General features: G+C 39.6%; 1 protein-coding gene across 1 annotated transcript in view; it reads right to left on the bottom strand.

Annotated features, from left to right (window-relative positions):
• Positions 1-19,237, bottom strand: part of MRS2 (magnesium transporter MRS2) — a 39,880-nt gene that overhangs the window by 11,422 nt on the left and 9,221 nt on the right. The window contains exons 5-8 of the mRNA XM_039216721.1: positions 3,889-4,062; positions 2,004-2,134; positions 1,450-1,566; positions 233-385 (exon numbers count right to left, since the gene is read on the bottom strand). Of these exons, the coding sequence (XP_039072652.1) occupies positions 233-385; positions 1,450-1,566; positions 2,004-2,134; positions 3,889-4,062 (575 nt within the window). The remainder of the gene's footprint in view (positions 1-232; positions 386-1,449; positions 1,567-2,003; positions 2,135-3,888; positions 4,063-19,237) is intronic.

Genomic DNA, 19,237 nt, shown 5'->3' with positions numbered 1-19,237 from the left:
ATAAATTAAATCTATACCTTAAAAAAAAAAAAGACATACTGCCATGTAGCATTTATAGATAACGATGATGTAACTGCTCCTAAAAATGACAGTTCCTTAGAAGCTTTATCACTTTATGGAAACTAATTTGAAAATAAACTATTTAAAAAAAAAAAAAAAAAAAAAGCTTTATCACTTTAGACTTACTTTAAAAGAAAGTATTCACTGGCTGTTTTACAGAATGCTTTTTTACCTGTCTAGATTGATGAATATGATACTCTGCGAATCATCAATCAGCACTCTGAGTTCCCGAGCTGCATTGGAAAGATCGTCAGCTAAACGGTAGTAGTTTTCCAACAGCAATTCCATTTCTTCTGCATGGTCGATTCCAGCACTGCTCTTTTCACTTTAATTAAAAGCATTAACATAACTAACACTCCCCTAATACATGCATCAGACATTCATACCACAAACTTCCTGAATCTGTATACAATATTTAGCTGCCGATGACAAAATTGGCCTTTGTCTTTTCTAGTATTGTGATTGAGGCCAGTGTGTGAGTGGCTTTGTCAAGTGCCTCCAAGCACTATGAGAGTAAGCAGGGGGCACGGCTGTATTCCAGGGCCCCAAGTCATGGGATTCTCATGCAAATACGCACTACCAGCTACGGGAAAATCCAGATGTGTAAATGCTGGTGAAGGAATACAAATTAGTGCAAATCAGGTAAAACTAAAAACTAAAAATGAACACAGAGAGCATTATGTGTTTATCTTGGAAAGGAAATGTCATTTTCACATATGAAGAAAAATGTTCTTGAATGATGTCAACAGTTATCTTGTGCCCTTTTACTTACACACCCCACCACCCCAACATAGAGAATAAGGAGTGAAGTGCTCTGTAAAAGATACTTATACAGACTATGGAAACTATGGGAATCACAAAAATTTCTCCATTAATTTCTAAAACTCATCTACAAAAAACAAAAATATTCTGAGTACTTACAAAGTAAACATTTAACTTGAGTGTGCATACGGAGAGTGAACGATTTCTAATTTTGTAAAAGAAAACATTTATAAGATGAGCACTAGACAAGACACAGAATATACATCCATGTCTTCCCATCCGTCACTGCACTCTCCCTGTCCCCGTGTGACTACCTCTCTCTCCTCCGCTGTGCTCCCTGCGTTAAGTTGTTTGGGTAGATGTGTGGGCACATTGGGGGCCAGTCCCTCAAAGATAAAGGTAATGGTGTGTTTACACTTATCATAGACCAGCACTATGATAAGTGTATCATATATCCTAATTACGCTGAGTAAGATGCAATCCATATGGGGACACAGTGAAACAACTGGGGATAAGACGTGCCTCTATTTTCTGCTCTAGATAGAATGTTCCGTACTCTAGGAAAAAAACCCCCTGAAGAAGACAGATCCCAGCAAAATGAGTAGCAAAGCACGACTACATACTCACAAGACTTGCGGGTCACTCCACTTGCTGAGGCAGAGCTCCTCCAGCAGCTCTTCTTCATCCAAAATCTCCAAAATGGACTCTTTGAAAACTTTGATATCAGTTTCTAACTCAGACAGACTATAAGAGAAGGTGTACAGAAATGATTAATAACAAACTTACAAACACATTTCACTTTAAGAAAAGTGCCTTTTGTAAAAGTATCTTATCAGGTAGATCACATATACACTGATGGTAAACACTGACTTGTAAAAAAAAATTTGGATATTTACCATGGACATTGAGAATCAATTCCAAAACCAAAAATAAAGACCCTGATGCAGCATTTCATACAAAACAGCTTTTCAATAAACATTAATCTGTGTGCCCTTCTTAGCTCAACTTCCCACCGAGGTTACTTTCCTGTTTTGAAAGTATGGAGGGTAAGTCATTACCATTACCAAGACTAGTTGGTATTTTTAAAATAGTTAAGAATCACACTAATTTTGTATCTGAATTTATGCAACACATTTCACTGTTGTGTCTACATTCCAAATAGGTAAGTCACTTGTATTTACCTCTTGCCATTTTGAAGCAAGATGTGCAGTTTGCTTCTGTCCACAGAGGAATGTTTGGGGTCCACTAAAGCTTCCAACGTCTCAAGGATCAGTGGCTGCAAAACGCTAAGTTTCCCCTGAAGAGTGCTGATCTAGATAACAACATGACTTACATAAGAATTAAAATAGTCTTTTTAGAATACTCAGGGTCAGTGAACCTTCTGATGAAATACAGAAACCTGCAGTGGCTGGGAACACAGCCAGTGCTGGAATGCCGACACCAGACGACTCAAGAACTACATCTACCGGGTTACGAGATAACCACGTGTGATGTCGTCACGGGCCTTGCACTTGGTCGGCAGGGAATCAGCTCCCCTAAGGTCTTCCCCTGTAAACGTTATGAAAGGAACGCAAGACTGACGGACTAAAAGGAAACCTACCATTCCACGTTTACAACACAAATTCTACAGTTGATAACCCGTGTTCTCTGTCAACAGAATGCAGTTCAAAATTCCTACATAATAAATTCTTCTGAAAACTAAAACATAACTTGGGACTTTAAAAAATAAATCAGTGTCAAGTCAAAAGTATACCTGTTATTCAGGTAAACAGAAGCATGGCAGGCATTCAGCAGGAAATCACTGACAGAGCTATTCCAGTGGGTAGATACTGATACATGAGGTGGCACATAGTATAACAGAATTAAGCAGTAATTAGTAAAACTCAGTCTCAGCAGGAGCTCCCGAGAGCTTCCTCAGCCTGTGTTGCCTGTCACTGACCCTGGCTGCACCTTCCCTCCTTCTCTCCCTCCCCTGCTCCAACTTGTCACCTAGCACTGGCTGGAACTAGCTGGAGCTCCTTCTTCATTACCCAGAGTGAGCGCGGGGAATGCAGAGCAGGGCGGATGAGAGAGAAGGGCCTAGGTTCACCAGGTCCTCAGCCACTGTGCGCGCTCTTTCTCTGCGCCCCTCCCTCGGTCTGGTGAGCAAGCTCCCAGGACCAACTGTCTCATGCAGCTTATTCCTGACTAATACTAACCTAATGGGGGAGGACAGGTTGTGAACAATTTGTGGGGGCCCGGAGGCCAGTGACCACCCTTGTTCAGGGTCTGACAGGGTCCCCAGACACTCAGTGACTATCAACATAATGGGGGAATCAGTAGAAGAATCACACATGGTTCCTGTGTCAAATTACGTCTCAAACAAAGCACTGTACAAACAAGGTGTGGTGTGCAAAGTATTAGAATGATTTGAACTATAATATTTATCACGTGTGTGCACTTTTAAAATAGACAATGTAGTTACAGAATAAAATGGAATATATTTAAAAGTTTTTTGATATGTTCTTTTCTATCATATTTAGGATGTTAAATATTTTGAATTAGCACCCCTGAATATAGTTATCAACTCTGTATAAAGGACAGCCAACTTAAAATGTGCTTACGGGAACGTCCTAATAGGATTCTCAAAGAAACTTTATAAGCTATACCTAGAAACCTTAGATCTATTTGATTGGCTCATACAGCTTAAGAATTAAGGACTTTGTCTATACAGGGCCCTTAGAGATGGTTTTATTTGGAGGCGGGGTGTGGCTAGGGAAAGCACCGCTGCAACAATACCAACTCGGTCTTCCTGCTCAACAGAATTTTAAGCAGGAACAGGGGTGCTCAGTCCGTTAAGCATCTGACTCCGGCTCAGGTCATGATCTCATGGTTTGTGGGTTCGAGCCCCATGTCGGGCTCTGTGCTGACAGCTCAGAGCCTGAAGCCTGTTTGGATTCTGTGTCTCCCTCTTTTTGGCTCTCCCCCCTCTTGCGCTCTGTCTCTATAACATTTAAATGCATGTTAAAAAAGATTTTTTACATAAAAAGAACAAAATCAAGAATCTAAATAAAAATACAGGCTTACCCAATATTGTAGAAGTGCTTCTATAGCCCTAAACTCAAAAGGTAAAGGGTATGTGACAAGTTGTCCTTCTCCAGCCAACTGCGAAGGAAGTTCCCGGAATAGCCATTGCTCTAAATTTAAATTACGATAATCTAGTATCAGAAGACACTCTGGAGTTATCACAGCTTTCAAATACTGTAAAAAAAAAAAAAAAAAAAAAAATGTATGTATACACAAACACATACACATGCGTATATGCAAGTTATAGAGCTGCAAGAGAAGAGTAACATTCATAAAATAGGGTTTAATACTGTTTTAATCTTGGATTAAGCCTAAACCAAATAATTGTTAATCTTTTTTTTTTTTTTTAAACCCTAAGATACATTTTTTTAAAGAAAGAGAGCCTAAAATATATGCAAGTTTTGATACCTCTAACTCTCAACAGAACTGGAATCAAACTACTATTAAGACTTCTGGGTAATCATGAGAATAATAGGGAACAAAGAAAAGGTTTTCTTAAAAATCATGTATTGGGGCGCCTGGGTGGCTCAGTTAGTTAAGCGTCCAACTTCGGCTCAAGTCATGATTTCACGGTTCGTGGGTTTGAGCCCCGCGTTGGGCTCTGTGCGGACAGCTAGCTCAGAACCTGGAGCCTGTCTTGAGATTCTGTATCTCCCTCCCTCTCTGACCTTCCCCTGCTCATGCTGTCTCGATCTCTCTCTCAAAAATGAATAAAAACATTTTTAAAAAAATTAAAGAAGTCATGCATTTAGAGGACTTTTAGAGATGACTTAATCATAATTAGTTTGGCTGAAATGGGAAAGTTGCCTTTTTAAAATGTAACCAAAACATATGAAGCTATTTGAAAATACAAAGATAAAACATGGCCTTAATGCTCTAATTTAGAACACCATGAAATTAGAAACTTATTCTAAAGACTGGCATCCTTTTACTTCAGGGTAATTTAGTAATTTAATTTAGAGTAATATAGATGGGTAGCCTGTGGCCACTGTATTAGTGATATAAAAATAGATTTTTCACATTTTTTAACATTATGAAAATTTTTATACAGATAAGTTGAAAAATTACAGTGAACATCTATGTACATATTTAGACTGTACAATTAACATTCTGCTAAATTTGGTTTATCACACACTTCTCCATCACAGAGATAATTTCTAAAAAAATGATCGGGGAAAGAAAGTTATTTTAATTCCAGTAAACTTAACAGTATTATATTAGTTCCAGGTGTACAGTATAGTGATTCAGCAATTCTATACATTATTCAGTGTTCATTATGATAAGTGTACTCTTAACGCCCTTCACCTATTCCACCCATCCCCCCACCCACCTCCCCTCGGGTGACCATGAGTGTGTTCTCTGTAGCTAAGAATCTGGTTTTTTGGTTTGTGTCATTTTGTTTTGTTTCTTAAATTCCACATGAGTGAATACATACAGCACCTGTCTTTCTCTGACTGACTTCTTTCACTTACCATTACATTCTCTAGCTCCATGCATGTTGTTGCAAATGGCAAGATTTTATTCTTTCTTATGGCTAATATTCCACTGTGTGTGTGTATACCACACTTTATCCATCTAGTGATGAACACCTGGGTTGTTTCCATAATTATGTTATTGTAAATAATGCTGCTATAAACACAGAGGTGCATATATCTTTTCAAACTAGTGTTTTCGTTTCCTTTGGGCTAATATCCAGTGGTGTGATTGCTGAATCATGGGGTAGTTCTGTTTCCACTTTTTGAGGAAGCTCAATACTGTTCTCCACAGTGGCTGCACCAGTTCACATTCCCACCAACAGTGCACGAAGTTCCTTTGTCTTCACATCTTCACCAAAACCTGCTATTTCTTGTGTTTTTGATTCTAGCCATTCAGATAACTGTGGGATAATATCTCACTGTGGTTTTGATTTGTATTTCCCTGATGATGAGTGATGTTCAACATCTTTTCATGTTGTCTGTTGGGCAACTGTATGTCTTCACTGGGAAAATGTCTGTTCATGTCTCTGCTCACTTTTTAATTGGATTATTTGGTATTTTTGGTGTTGAGCATGGACTGGAGACAGAACCAGAAATGGCAGGCCCTGGGGAACAAGGGGACGCTACACAGGACCTCTTCTTCATAAGAACATTACCTTCAAGAACAGGAGATGTAGCTGACCTTCTTATACACAGAAACAGGTAGACATACTTATACAAAATGAGAAAACAGGGAATTTGTCCCAAATAAAAGAAGAGGACAAGGCCGCAGCCAGAGACTTAAATAAAACAGATATAATTAACAAACCTAATGGAGAATTTAAAACAACGATCATAAGGATACTTAATGGACTTGAGAAAAGAATGGAGAACATCAATGAGATCCTTGACAAAGAGATGATGAAAAATAAAGAGATAACGGGCTCAAAAATGAAAGGAGAAACATTTTGCTTGATGGAATGAACAGCAGGCTCAAGAAGCAGAGTAATGAATTAATGGACTAGAAGAAAGAGTAATGTAACCAAGTTATAGAAAAGAGAGAAAGAATTACGCGACAGGAGAATAGCTTTAGGGAACTCAGTGATTCCATCAAACATAGTAAGGTTTGTGTTTCAGGAATCCCAGAAGAGACAGAAAAGGAGGTAGGGAATTTATCTGAAGAAAAATAGCTGAAAACTTCCCTACTGTGGGGAAGGAAACAGATATCCAGATTCAAGAGGCACAAAGAACTCCCAGCAAAATCAACATAAGCATATCCACACGAAGGCATATTGTAATTAAAATGGCAAAATACAGTGATAAAGAAAAATATTAAAAGCAGCAAAAGAAGACAGTTACATATGAAGGAAAACCCATAAGCCTATTAACCAATTCTTTTCAGCAGAAATTTTCCAAGACAGAGAGATGGCATGATATCTTCACAGTACAAAATGGGAAAAACCTGCAGACAAGAAAGAAAACTATCCAGGGGCGCCTGGGTGGTTCAGTCAGTTAAGCATATGATTTCAGCTCAGGTCATGATCTTACAGTTCATGAGTTCAAGCCCCAAATAAGGCTCTGTGCTGACACTCAGAGCCTAGAGCCTGCTCTGGATTCTGTGTCTCCCTCTCTCTTCCCCTTCCTTGCTTGTATTCTGTCTCTGTCTCCCAAAAATAAACATTAAAAAAAAAAAAAAAAAAAAAAAGTAATACTCTATCCAGCAAAGCTGACATTCAGAATTGAAGTAGAGATAAAGAGTTGCCCAGACAAACAACAACTCAAGGAGCTCATGGCCACTAATCCAATTCTGCTAGAAACATTAAAGGGGAATCCTTGAGTGCAAAGACCAAAAATGACAGTATGAATGTAAGAAACACAAAAGCAGTAAAAATGAACATTTCTGCAAAAAACAAAATAAAAAAACCAGTCAAGAGAACACACGAAATAAAAGGCCATAAAATAAGACACATATAGCTAAAATGGGAGGTGGGGGGTGTAAAGAATGGGTCCAAACGTAAATGATCAACTTAATACAGACTGCAGAAGATGTTACATATAAACCTAGTGATAACCAGAAATCAAAACTAGTAACAGATACGAAAAAAATAGAGAAAAGACTCCAAATATATCACTAAAGAAGCCTAGCAAACCATAAAAGGATCAGAGAAAATCTTCAAAACAACCACAAACAAATGACATGAATGGCATAAGTACATTACTTCGAATGTAAATGGACCACACACTCCAATCGAAAGACAGAGTAACAGAATGGATAGAAAGCAAGACCAATCTATATGTTGCCTGCAAGAGACACATATTTCAGACCCAAAAACACATGCAGATCAAAAGTGAGGGAATGGACAACTGACGAATGGATCAAGAAGATGTGGTTTATCTATACAAAGGAATACTACATGGCAATGAGAAAGAATGATATCTGGCCATTTGTAGCAACGTGGACGGAACTCCAGGGTGTTATGCTGAGCGAAATAAGTCAGGCAGAGGACAGATACCATGTTTTCACTCATATGTGGAACAGGAGAAACTTAACAGAGGACCATGGGGGAGAGGAAGGAGGAAAAATAGTTGAGAGGGAGGGAGGCAAACCATAAGAGACTCTTAAATACGGAGAACAAATTGAGGGTTGATGGGGGTGGAGGAGAGGGGAAAAGGACTGATGGGCACGAATGAAGGCACCTGTTGGAATGAGCACTGGGTATTATAAACTAACTTGACAATAAACTATAAAATAAAGATCTAAAGAAAAGAAAAAAAGTGAGGGATGGAAAAGCATTTATCATGCACATGGAAGTGAAAAGAAAGCTGGGATAGCAATATCAGATAAAATAGACTATTTTTTTTTAGCTTTTATTTTTTTACAAATAGTTTATTGTCAAATTAGTTTCCACATAACACCCAGTGCTCATCCTCCCTACCCCCCCACATCCATCAGTCCTCAGTTTTTGTCAGCATTCAAGAGTCTCTCGTGGTTTGCCTCTCTCCCTTCCCCCCATTTCCCCCCCTTCTTCTCCCCCATGTTCCTCAGTTAAGTTCCTCCTAATCCTCCTATATGTGCAAACATATGATATTTGTCCTTCTCTGCCGGACTTATTTCGCTCAGCATAACACCCTCAAGGTCCATCCATGTTGCTACATTTGCCAGATTTCATTGTTTCTCATTGCCATGTAGTATTCCATGGTATAGATAAACCACATCTTCTTGATCCATTCGTCCGTTGATGGACACTTAGGCTCTAAAATAGACTTTAAAACAAAGAATGTAATTGGGGCACCTGGGTGGCTCATTCAGTTGAGGACCTGACTTCAGCTCAGGTCATGATCTTGCTCACGGGTTCGAGTCCCACATCAGGTTCTGTGCTGACAGCTCAGAGCCTGGAGCCTGCTTCAGATTCTGTGTCCCTCCTCTCTACCCTTCCCCAACTCATACTCTGTCTCTCTTGTTCTCAAAAATAAACATGAAAAAACAAAAACAGAAACAAAGACTGTAATAAGAGATGAAGAGGGACATTATATAATCATAAAAGGGATAATCCAACAAGAAAATGTAACAATTGTAAATATTAATGCACCCAACAAGAAAGCATCCAAATACATAAAATAGATAATTACAAACATAAAGGAACTAAGTGATAATAATACAATAATAGGATATTTAACACCCCACTTACATCAATGGACAGATCATCCACAAAGAAAATCAACAAGGAAATAATGGGTTTTTGTTTGTTTGTTTGTTTGTTTTTTGAGAGAAAGACAGAGAGGCAGAGAGAGAGAAAGAAACAGGGCTCACCCGAAGCAGGGCTCGAGATCACCTGATGTGAAACTCAAATTCACAAACCATGAGATCATAACCTGAGCTGAAGTCAGATACTTAATGACTGAGACACCCAGGAGCCTGGGATACAATGGCATTGAATAACATACTGGACCCTGGATTTAACAGGAATATTCAGAACATTCTATCCTAAAACAGCAGAATATACATTCTTTCCAAGTGCACATGGTACAGTTTCCAGAATAGATCACATATTTGGCCATAAAAGAAGCCTCAACAAATTAAAAAGGATCAATGTCATACCATGCCATCTTAAGAAAATATCTGGAAAGAATGCAAATACATGAAGGTTAAATAATATGCTACTAAACAATGAATGGGTCAAGTGGGAAAGAAAAGAAGAAATAAAGTACATGGAAACAAATGAAAATACAGTTGTTCAAAATCTTTCAAGTGCAGCAAAAATGGTCCTAAGAGGAAAGTATATAGTAACACAGGCCTATCTGAAGAAGCAAGAACAATCTCAAACAATCTAACCTTACACCTAAAGAAACTAGAAAAAGACTGACAATGCCTAAAGCCAGCAGGAAAACAGGAACTAAAGATTAGAGAGAACTATAAGCCAATACCTCTGTGAACACAGATGCAAAAATCCTCAACAAAATACTAGCAAACCAAATTCAACAATAAACTAAAAATCATTTACTACGATCAAGTGGAATTTATTCCTAGGATGCAAGAGTGATCCAATATTCGCAAATCAATCAACATGATACATCACATCCACAAGAGAAAGATTAAAAACCATATGCTCATTTCAACAGATGCAGAAAAAGCATTTGACAAAGTACAACATCCATGATAAAAATCCTCCACTCAGTAGGTTTAGAGGGAACGTACTTGAACATAATAAAGGCCATCTATGAGAAACCCACAACGAACATCATCCTCAATGGTGAAAAACTGAGAGCTTCCCCCTAAGATCAGGAATAAAACAAGAATGTGCTCGCTCACTTTTATTCAACACAGTACTGGAAGTCTTAGCCACAGCAATCAGACAACAAAAAGGAAAAAATCATCCAATTTGGCAAGGAATAAGTAAAACTTTATATGATATACTACATAGAAAAAATCCTAAAGACTCCACTACAAAACTGCTAGAGCTGACACACGAATTTAGTAAAGTCACAGAATACAAAATCAATGTACAGAAATCTGTTGCATTTCTACACACAGATGATGAAACAGCACAGACAGAAATTTTAAACTCTCTGCCCCTCCCCTGCTCAGGCGCAGTCTCTCTCTCTCTCTGTCTCAAAATAAACAATTTTTTACTACAAAATAGAAAAAAGATACCTTGGAATAAACCTAACCAAAGAGGTGAAAGACCTGTACTCTGAGAACTATAAAACACTGATGAAAGAAGAAATTGAAGACAACACAAAGAAATGGAAAAACAGTCTATGCTCATGGATTGGAAGAATACTGTTAAACTGTCTGTACTACACAAAGCATACATTTAATGCAATCTCTATCAAAATTGCCAATGGCATTTTTCACAGGGCTAGAATAGAGAACCTAAAATTTGTACAGAACCATGAAAGACAAATAGCCAAAGCAATCTTGAAAAAGCAAAGCAAAGCTGAAGGCATCACAGTTCTGGACTTCAAGATATATTTCAAAACTGCAATAATCAAAACAGTAGGGTACTGGCACAAACACAGACACACAGACCACTGGAACAGAGCAAAGAGCTCAAAAATAAACAAACAATTATATAGTCAATGTTTATGAAGCAGGAGAGAATATCCAATAGGAAAGATAGTCTTTTCAACAAATGGTGCTGGGAAAACTGGATAGCAACATGCAAAAGAATGAAACTGGACCACTTTCTTACACCATACACAAAATAAATTCAAAATGGATTAAAGACCCAAATATGAGACCTGAAACCACAAAACCCCTAAGACAGAACATAGGCAGTAACTTCTCTGACATCTGCTATAGTAACATTTTTCTAGACAGGTCTCCTGAAGCAGGGAAACAAAAGCAAAAATAAACTAGTGGGACTACATCAGCATAAAAAGCTTCTGCACAGCAGAGGAAACAATTAGCAAACCTAAAAGGCAACCTATGGAATGAGAGAAGATATTTGCAAACGACAGAGCCAATAAAGGGTTGGTGTCTAAAAGAACTTATAGAGGACGCAAGATGGCAGAGAGGTAGGGAGCTCCATGCATCTCGCTCACACCCATCTCTCAAACAGAGAAGACCTGAAGCCATAGGACACTGAGCTGCAGGAGTTTGGGAAGAGAAAGAGAGAGTACACTGGGAAGGCAACCTTATAAGTGCGTGAGTGTGAACCGGGGAAGATAAAAGCAGGCGGGGACAGAGACACAGAGGGCGGGGAGGGAGCCCCCCTCAAAGGGAGCCGCGGTGAGTCGAGGGAAAAACAAAGAGCAGCTGAAACTGCTCCCACAATTGTCCCTGGAGAAGAGAAAATCCTCGGCTTGGACGGAGAGTGTTATTAGTTCTAGCTGGGGTGCCAATGTTGAACCGGGTGCCCCAGTCCCAGACGGTGGCAGGAGAATCTGCTCCACTGCTCTCCCTGCTCCATCCCCCACAGCGGGGAGGCTGCGCCCCCTCTCTCCCAGCTCGACCCCCAGCAGCGCCCCTGCCCCATCCCCCCGCCCCCACTGACCCCTAGCGGCGGGGGAAGCAGCCAACCCAAGCCTGCAGCCAGGCTCCCTGAGCTCCACTCCCTGTGGCAGGAAGCGGAGACCTGCGGGATTGTTTCCGGCAGGATCAATAAGGCCCACGCAGGAAGATCGGGGAATGAGGCGTGGTTTGGGGCATAGAACACCTACAACTCCGCCCATCTTGGCTGCGCCTGCGGCACAAGGAGAACGGACCCAAGAGTGATTTGCCATGTCTGGTTGGAGAAGGGACTGGGGCGCCGCCATGTTTCTCCCTACAACCACCAAGGCGGGGCTTCAGGGAGAGGCCCCGGGACCACAGGGGAGGCTAAGCCCCGCCTACACCAAGCCATGCCCATCCCCGCTAGAGAGCTATTTTTTTCTTTTTACACCAGAGCCCATGGCAAGACCAACATGGATGCACTGTGTGATTAATTCCAGATCAATTCTTTCTATTCAGTTATATTTTCCCTTGTCTCATTTATATCCCTCCCCTCTGCTGGACTGGATGCTCTGGTCACTGGTTTGCTTAGTTACATTTAATCCATTCTCTAGATGTATATTCTACATCTCCACCACTACTTTTCTCTCTCTCTCTGGAATAATCAGACTATATAGTTTCTCTGAGTAACATTATCTTTGTTGCTTTCTCCTTGCCTCTTACCATATTCTCCTCTTTCTCTCTCTGAATTAAGCCTCTTAGTCTCTGCCCGGTCATTGTGCAGTTTCGCTTCTTCCCCACCCGGTCACGTCTCTCTGTGTATCTGCTCTTCCATCAGCACCGCATACACCCTGCTCTTCATTTGTAGCTGGGAATTCTGGTTCTATGCTTTTTAGACTGTCCTTTGTCTTTTGGTGTTTTTTTCTTATTTTTTATTTTTATTTTCATTATGTTTCTCCTCCTTCCTCCTTTTCTTTTCCTTCCTTTTTTTTTCTTTTCCTTTTCCCTTTTAGTTTGAGTGTTGTTGGATTTGTCTGCGCATTTGTGTGCCTTTGTTCCCTGTGTATTTGTCTGTTTTCTTTTCCAGGGCTACCTCAAGAAATAAGCCAAGGTACACATGGTGGAAAAGTCCCAAATACCACTATGAGTAGGGAAATAAAATAACCAAAGTCTCAACAAGAGAGACCGAGAGACACCATTAAAGAACACTTACTGAACGGACAGGCCCTGGACAGTCAAAGAGCCTTCTTTAATACAACAGTACTCGCAGGTGCAGAGAGCATAACAAGCTTTTAAAATTAACGAGATAGAAAGCTAACCAAAATGACAAAATGGAAGAACTCTGCTCCAAAGAAATTCCAGGAAGAAATGATAGCTAAAGAACTGTTCAAAACCGATAAAAGCAATGTAACTGAACAAGAATTTAGAACAACAGTCATAAAATTAATCGCTGGGCTTGAAAAAGGCATGGAAGACACCAGAGAAGCTATTGCTACAAAGACTATGGAGCTTAAAAATAGTTGTGAATTAAAAAATGCTATAAATGAGATGCATAATAAAATGGAGCCATCCAATGCATGGATTGAAGAGATAGAAGGGAGAATAGATGAATTAGAAGATACAATTATAGAAAAAGAGGAAGCTGGGGGCGCCTGGGTGGCTTATTCGGTTAAGCGTCCGACTTTTGCTTAGGTCAGGATCTCGCGGTTTGTGGGTTTGAGCCCCGTGTCGGGCTCTGTGCTGACTGCCAGCTCAGAGCCTGGAGCCTGTTTCAGAATCTGTGATTCTCTCTCTCTGACCCTCCCCTGCTCACGCTCTCTCTCTCTCTCTCTCCTAGAAATAAATAAAACATTAAAAAAAAAAATAAAGAAAGAAAGAAAAGAAAAAGAGGAAGCTGAAAAAAAGAGATAAACTGATCCAGGGACACGAAAGGAGAGTTGGAGAGTTCAGTGATACAATCAAAGGGAACAATATCCATATCATAGGAATTCCAGAAGAGGAAGAGAGAGGGAAAGGTGTTGAAGAAGTCTTTGAACAAATTGTAGCAGAGAACTTCCCCAATCTGGGGAAGGAAACACGTTGAAATCCAAGAGGTACAGAGAACTCTCCTCAGGGGTAACTTGAATCGATCTTCTGCATGACACATCATCGTGAAACTGGCAAAATATAAGGACAAAGACAGAATTTTGAAAGCAGCTAGGGAGAAAAGGGCCCTAACATACAAACGGAAACCTATCAGAGTGATTATAGACCTATCTACTGAAACTCGGCAGGTCAGAAAGGAATGGCAGGAGATCTTCAATGTGATGAACAAAAAAACATGCAGCCAAGAATCCTCTATCCAGCAAGCCTGTCATTCAGAATAGAAGGAGAGATACAAGTCTTTCCAAATAAACAAAAATTGAAAGAATTCGTCAGCACTAAACCAGCCCTACTAGAAATCCTGAGGGGGACTCTCTGAGGGAAATGTTGCAAGGAAAGCAAGATACCAGAGACACCACCACAAACATTAATCCTACAAAGAACACAATGACCCTAAACCCATATTTTTCAATAACACTGAATGTAAATGGACTAAATGCTCCAATCAAGAGACACAGGGTAGCAGAAGGGACAAAAAACCAAAATCCATCTATTTGCTGTCCACAAGAAACTCATTTTATGCCTAAGGACACCTTCAGATTGAAAGTAAGGGGATGGAGAAGCATCTATCATACTACTGGAAGTCAAAAGAAAGCTGAAGTAGCCATACTTATATCAGACAAACTGGACTTTAAAGTAAAAGCAGTAACAAGGGATGAAGAAGGGCATTACATAATAATTACAAGGTCTATCCATCAGGAAGAGCTAACAATTATAAATGACTATGCACCAAATACGGAAGAACCCAAATACATAAAATAATTAACCACAAACAGAAACAATCTTATGGATAAGAATGTATAACAGCAGGGGGCTTTAATACTCCACGTACAACAAAGGATAGATCAACTAGACAGAAAATCCCTAAAGAAACAATGGACTTGAATGACACATTCGACCAGATGGATTTGACATATATTTAGAACTCTACATCCTGAGGCCATGGAATTCACTTTCTTCTCAAGTGCTCTTGGCACATTCTCCAATTTAGATCACATTCTGTGTCATAAAGCATCCCTCAATAAATATAAAAGAACTGAGATCATACCATGCACACTTTCAGATCACAATGCTATGAAACTCGAAATGAACCACAGGAAGAAGTCTGGAAAACCTCCAAAAACATGGAGGTTAAAGAACACCCTACTAAAGAACGAATGGGCCAATCAGGCAATTAGAGAAGAAATTAAAAAATATATGGAAACAAATGAAAATGAAAATACAACAATCCAAACTCTAGGAGATGCAGCAAAAAAGGCAGTCCTAAGAGGAAAGTACATTGTGCTCCAGGCTTATTTCAAGAAATTAGAAAAAGCGCAAATACAAAATCTAACAGCACACCTAAAGGAACTAGAAAGAGAGAAACAAGAACACCCCAGACCCAGCAGGAGAAGAGAAATAATAAAAGTCAGGGCAGAAATAAACAATGTAGAATAAAAAAAAAAAAAAACAAAAAAAAACAACAGTTGAACAGATCAATGAAACCTAGAGTTGGTTTTCTGAAAAAATAAAATTGACAAACCTCTAGCCAAGCTTCTCAAAGAGAAAAGAGAGAGCACCCAAAGAGACAAAATCATGAATGAAAATGGACTGATTACAACTAACCCCTCAGAAACACAAGCAATTATCAGGGAATACTATGAAAAATTATATGCCAACAAACTGGACAACCTAGAAGAAATGGATGAATTCCTAAACACACACTACCAAAATTCACACGGGAAGAGATAGAAAACCTGAACAGACCCATAACGAGTGAAGAAATTGAATCAGTTATCAAAAATCTGCCAACAAATAAGAGCCCTGGGCCAGAGGGCTTCCCTGGGGAATTCTACCAGATATTTAAAACAGACTTAATAACCATTCTTCTCAAGCTATTCCAAAAAATACAAATCGGAGGAAAACTTCTGGACTCATTTTATGAAGCCAGCATCACTCTGATTCCCAAGCCAGACAGAGATCCAGCAAAAAAAAGAGAACTACAGGCCAATATCCTTGATGAATACAGATGCAAAATCCTCAACAAGATCCTTGCAGATTGAATCCAACAGCACATAAAAAGAATTATCCACCAAGATCAAGTGGGATTCATTCCTGGGTTACAGGGCTGGTTCAATATTCACAAATCAATCAATGTGATATACCACATCAACAAAAGATAAAAACCATATGATCCTGTCGATAGATGCAGAAAAAGCATTTGACAAAATACAGTATCCCTTCTTAATAAAGACTCTAGAGAAAGTTGGGATAGAAGGAACCTACTTAAACATCATAAAAGCCATCTATGAGAAGCCCTCAGCTAACATCATCCTCAACAAGGGAAAACTGAGACCGTTCTCCCGGAGATCAGGAACACAACAGGGATGTCCACTCTCACCACTGTTGTTTAACATAGTGCTGGAAGTCCTTGCATCAGCCATCAGACAACAAAAGGAAATCAAAGGCATCCGAATTGGCAAAGTCAAACTTTCACTCTTCGCAGACGACATGCTACTCTACTTAGAAAACCCGAATGACTCCACCAGAAGCCTACTAGAACTGATCCATGAATTCAGCAAAGTTGCAGGACACAAAATCAATGTACTGAAGTCGGTTGCATTTTTATACACCAACAATGAAGCAACAGAAAGAGAAATCAAGAAACTAATCCCATTCACAATTGCACAAAAAAACCATAAAATACCTAGGAATAAACCTAACCAAAGATATAGGAGATCTGTATGATGAAAACTATAGAAAACCTATGAAGGAAATTGAAGAAGACACAAATAAATGGAAAAACATTCCATGCTCATGGATTGGAAGAATATTGTTAAAATGTCAATACAACCCAAAGCAATCTACACATTTAATGCAATCACAATCAAAACTGCACCAGCATTTTTCTCAAAGCCAGAAAAAAACTATCCTAAAATTTTTATGGAACCACAAAAGACCCCAAATAGCCAAAGTAATGCTGAAGAAGAAAACCAAAACAGGAGGCATCACCATCTCAGACTTTAGTCTCTACCACAAAGCTGTAATCATCAAGACAGTATGGTATTAGCACAAAAACAGACACATAGACCAATGGAGTAGAATACAGAATTCAGAATTGGACCCACAAATGTATGGCCAACTAATCCTTGACAAAGCCGGAAAGAGTATCCAATGGAAAAAAGACAGCCTCTTTAACAGATGGTGCTGGGAGAACTGGACAGCAACATGCAGAAGAATGAAACTAGATCACTTTCTCACACCATGCACAAAAATAAACTCAAAATGGATGAAAGGCCTAAATGTGAGACAGGAAACCATCAAAACCCTAGAAGAGAAAGCAGGAAGCAACCTCCTTGACCTCCACCGCAGCAATTTCTTACTTGACACATCCCCAAAGACAAGGGAATCAAGAGCAAAAATGAACTACTGGGACCTCATCAAGATAAAAAACTTCTGGAAGGGAAAGGAAAGAATCAATAAAACTAATAGGCAACTGACTGAATGGGAAAAGATAGTTGCAAATGACATATCAGATAAAGGGCTAGGATACAAAATCTATAAGGAACTCCCCAAACTCCACATCCGAGAAACAAATAATCCAGTGAAGAAATGGGAAGACATGAACAGACACTTCTCCAAAGAGGACATCCAGATGGCCAACAGACATATTAAACGATGCTCAGCGTCCCTACTCATCAGGGAAATACAAATCAAAGCCACACTGAGATACCACCTCACGCCAGTCAGAGTGGCTAAAATGATCAAATCAGGAGACTATAGATGCTGGCGAGGATGTGGAGAAACGGGCACCCTCCTACACTGTTGGTGAGAATGTAAACTGGTGTAGCCCCCCTGGAAAACAGTGTGGAGGTTCCTCAAAACATTAACAATAGAACTCCCCTATGACCCAGCAATAGCACTGCTAGGAATTGACCCAAGGGATACAGGAGTGCTGATGCACAGGGGCACATGTATCCCAATATTCATAGCAGCACTCTCCACAATAGCCAAAACATGGAAAGAGCCTAAGTGTCCATCAACGGATGAATGGATCAAGAAGATGTGGTTTATCGATACCATGGAATACTACATGGCAATGAGAAAGAATGAAATCTGGCCACGTGTAGCAACATGGATGGACCTTGAGGGTGTTATGCTGAGCGAATTATGTCAGGAAAAGAAGGACAGATACCGTATGTTTGCACGTATAGGTGGATTAGGAGGAACTTAACAGAGGACCATGGGGAGGAGAAGGGTAAAAATAGTGGAGGAGAGGGAGGGAGGCAAACCATGAGAGACTTTTGAATGCTGAGAACAAATTGAGGGCTGATGGGGGTGGGGGAGAGGGGAAGAAGGGTAATGGGCACTGTTGGGATGAGCACTGGGTGTTAAATGGAAACCAACTTGACAATAAACTAAGAAAAAAAATAAATATAAAAAAATAAATAAATAAAAGAACTTATAAAACTCAACACCCAAAAAAAGAAATAGTTCAATTAAAAATGGGTTGAAGACATGGACAGACATTTCTCCAAAGAAGACATACAGATGGCCAACAGGCATATGAAAAGATGTCATTATCACTTATTAGGGAAATGCAAATCAAAACTACAAGGAAATATCACCTCACACCTGTCAGAATAGCTAAAATCAACAACACAAAAAACTACAGATGTTGGCGGAGGATGTGGAGAAACAGGACCCTCATGCACTGTTGGTAGGAATGCAAACTGGTGCAGCCACTGTGGAAGGTCCTCAAAAAGGTAAAAATAGAACTACCCTACTATCCAGCAACTGCACTACTGGGTATTTACCCAAAGAATACAAAAATACTGATTCGAAGGGATACATGCACTCCTATGTTTACAGCAGATTATTTACAATAGCCAAAATATGGAACAGCTTAAATGTCTGAAGAATGGATAAAGATGTGAGATATATATATATATTATTCAGCCATAAAAAAATATAGAAGTCTTGCCATTTGCAAAGATATGGATGGAGCTGAAGAGTATAATGCTAAGTGAAACAGGTCAGAGAAAGACAAACACCATGTAATTTCATTCATATATGAAATTCAAGAAAGAAAAAGGAGCAAATGGAAAAAAAAAAAAGAGAGACAAACCAAGAAACAGATTCCTTAACTATAGAGAACTGACGGTCACCAGAGGGGTAGGTGGGGGGACGGATGGGGGCAATAGGTCATGGGGATCAAGGACTGTGCTTGTCATGATAAGCATTGGTGATTAAAATTTTTTTTTTTTATATTTTTATTTATTTCTAGGAGAGAGAGAGAGAGACAGCGTGAGCAGGGGAGGGTCAGAGAGAGAGGGAGTCA

Source organism: Hyaena hyaena, unplaced genomic scaffold (assembly GCF_003009895.1).
Source record: "Hyaena hyaena isolate Hyena2069 unplaced genomic scaffold, ASM300989v1 scaffold_652, whole genome shotgun sequence".
Taxonomy (NCBI): domain Eukaryota; kingdom Metazoa; phylum Chordata; class Mammalia; order Carnivora; family Hyaenidae; genus Hyaena; species Hyaena hyaena.
Note: the sequence above shows the minus strand (reverse complement) of the source record. Positions and strands in the feature narration are given on the sequence as shown.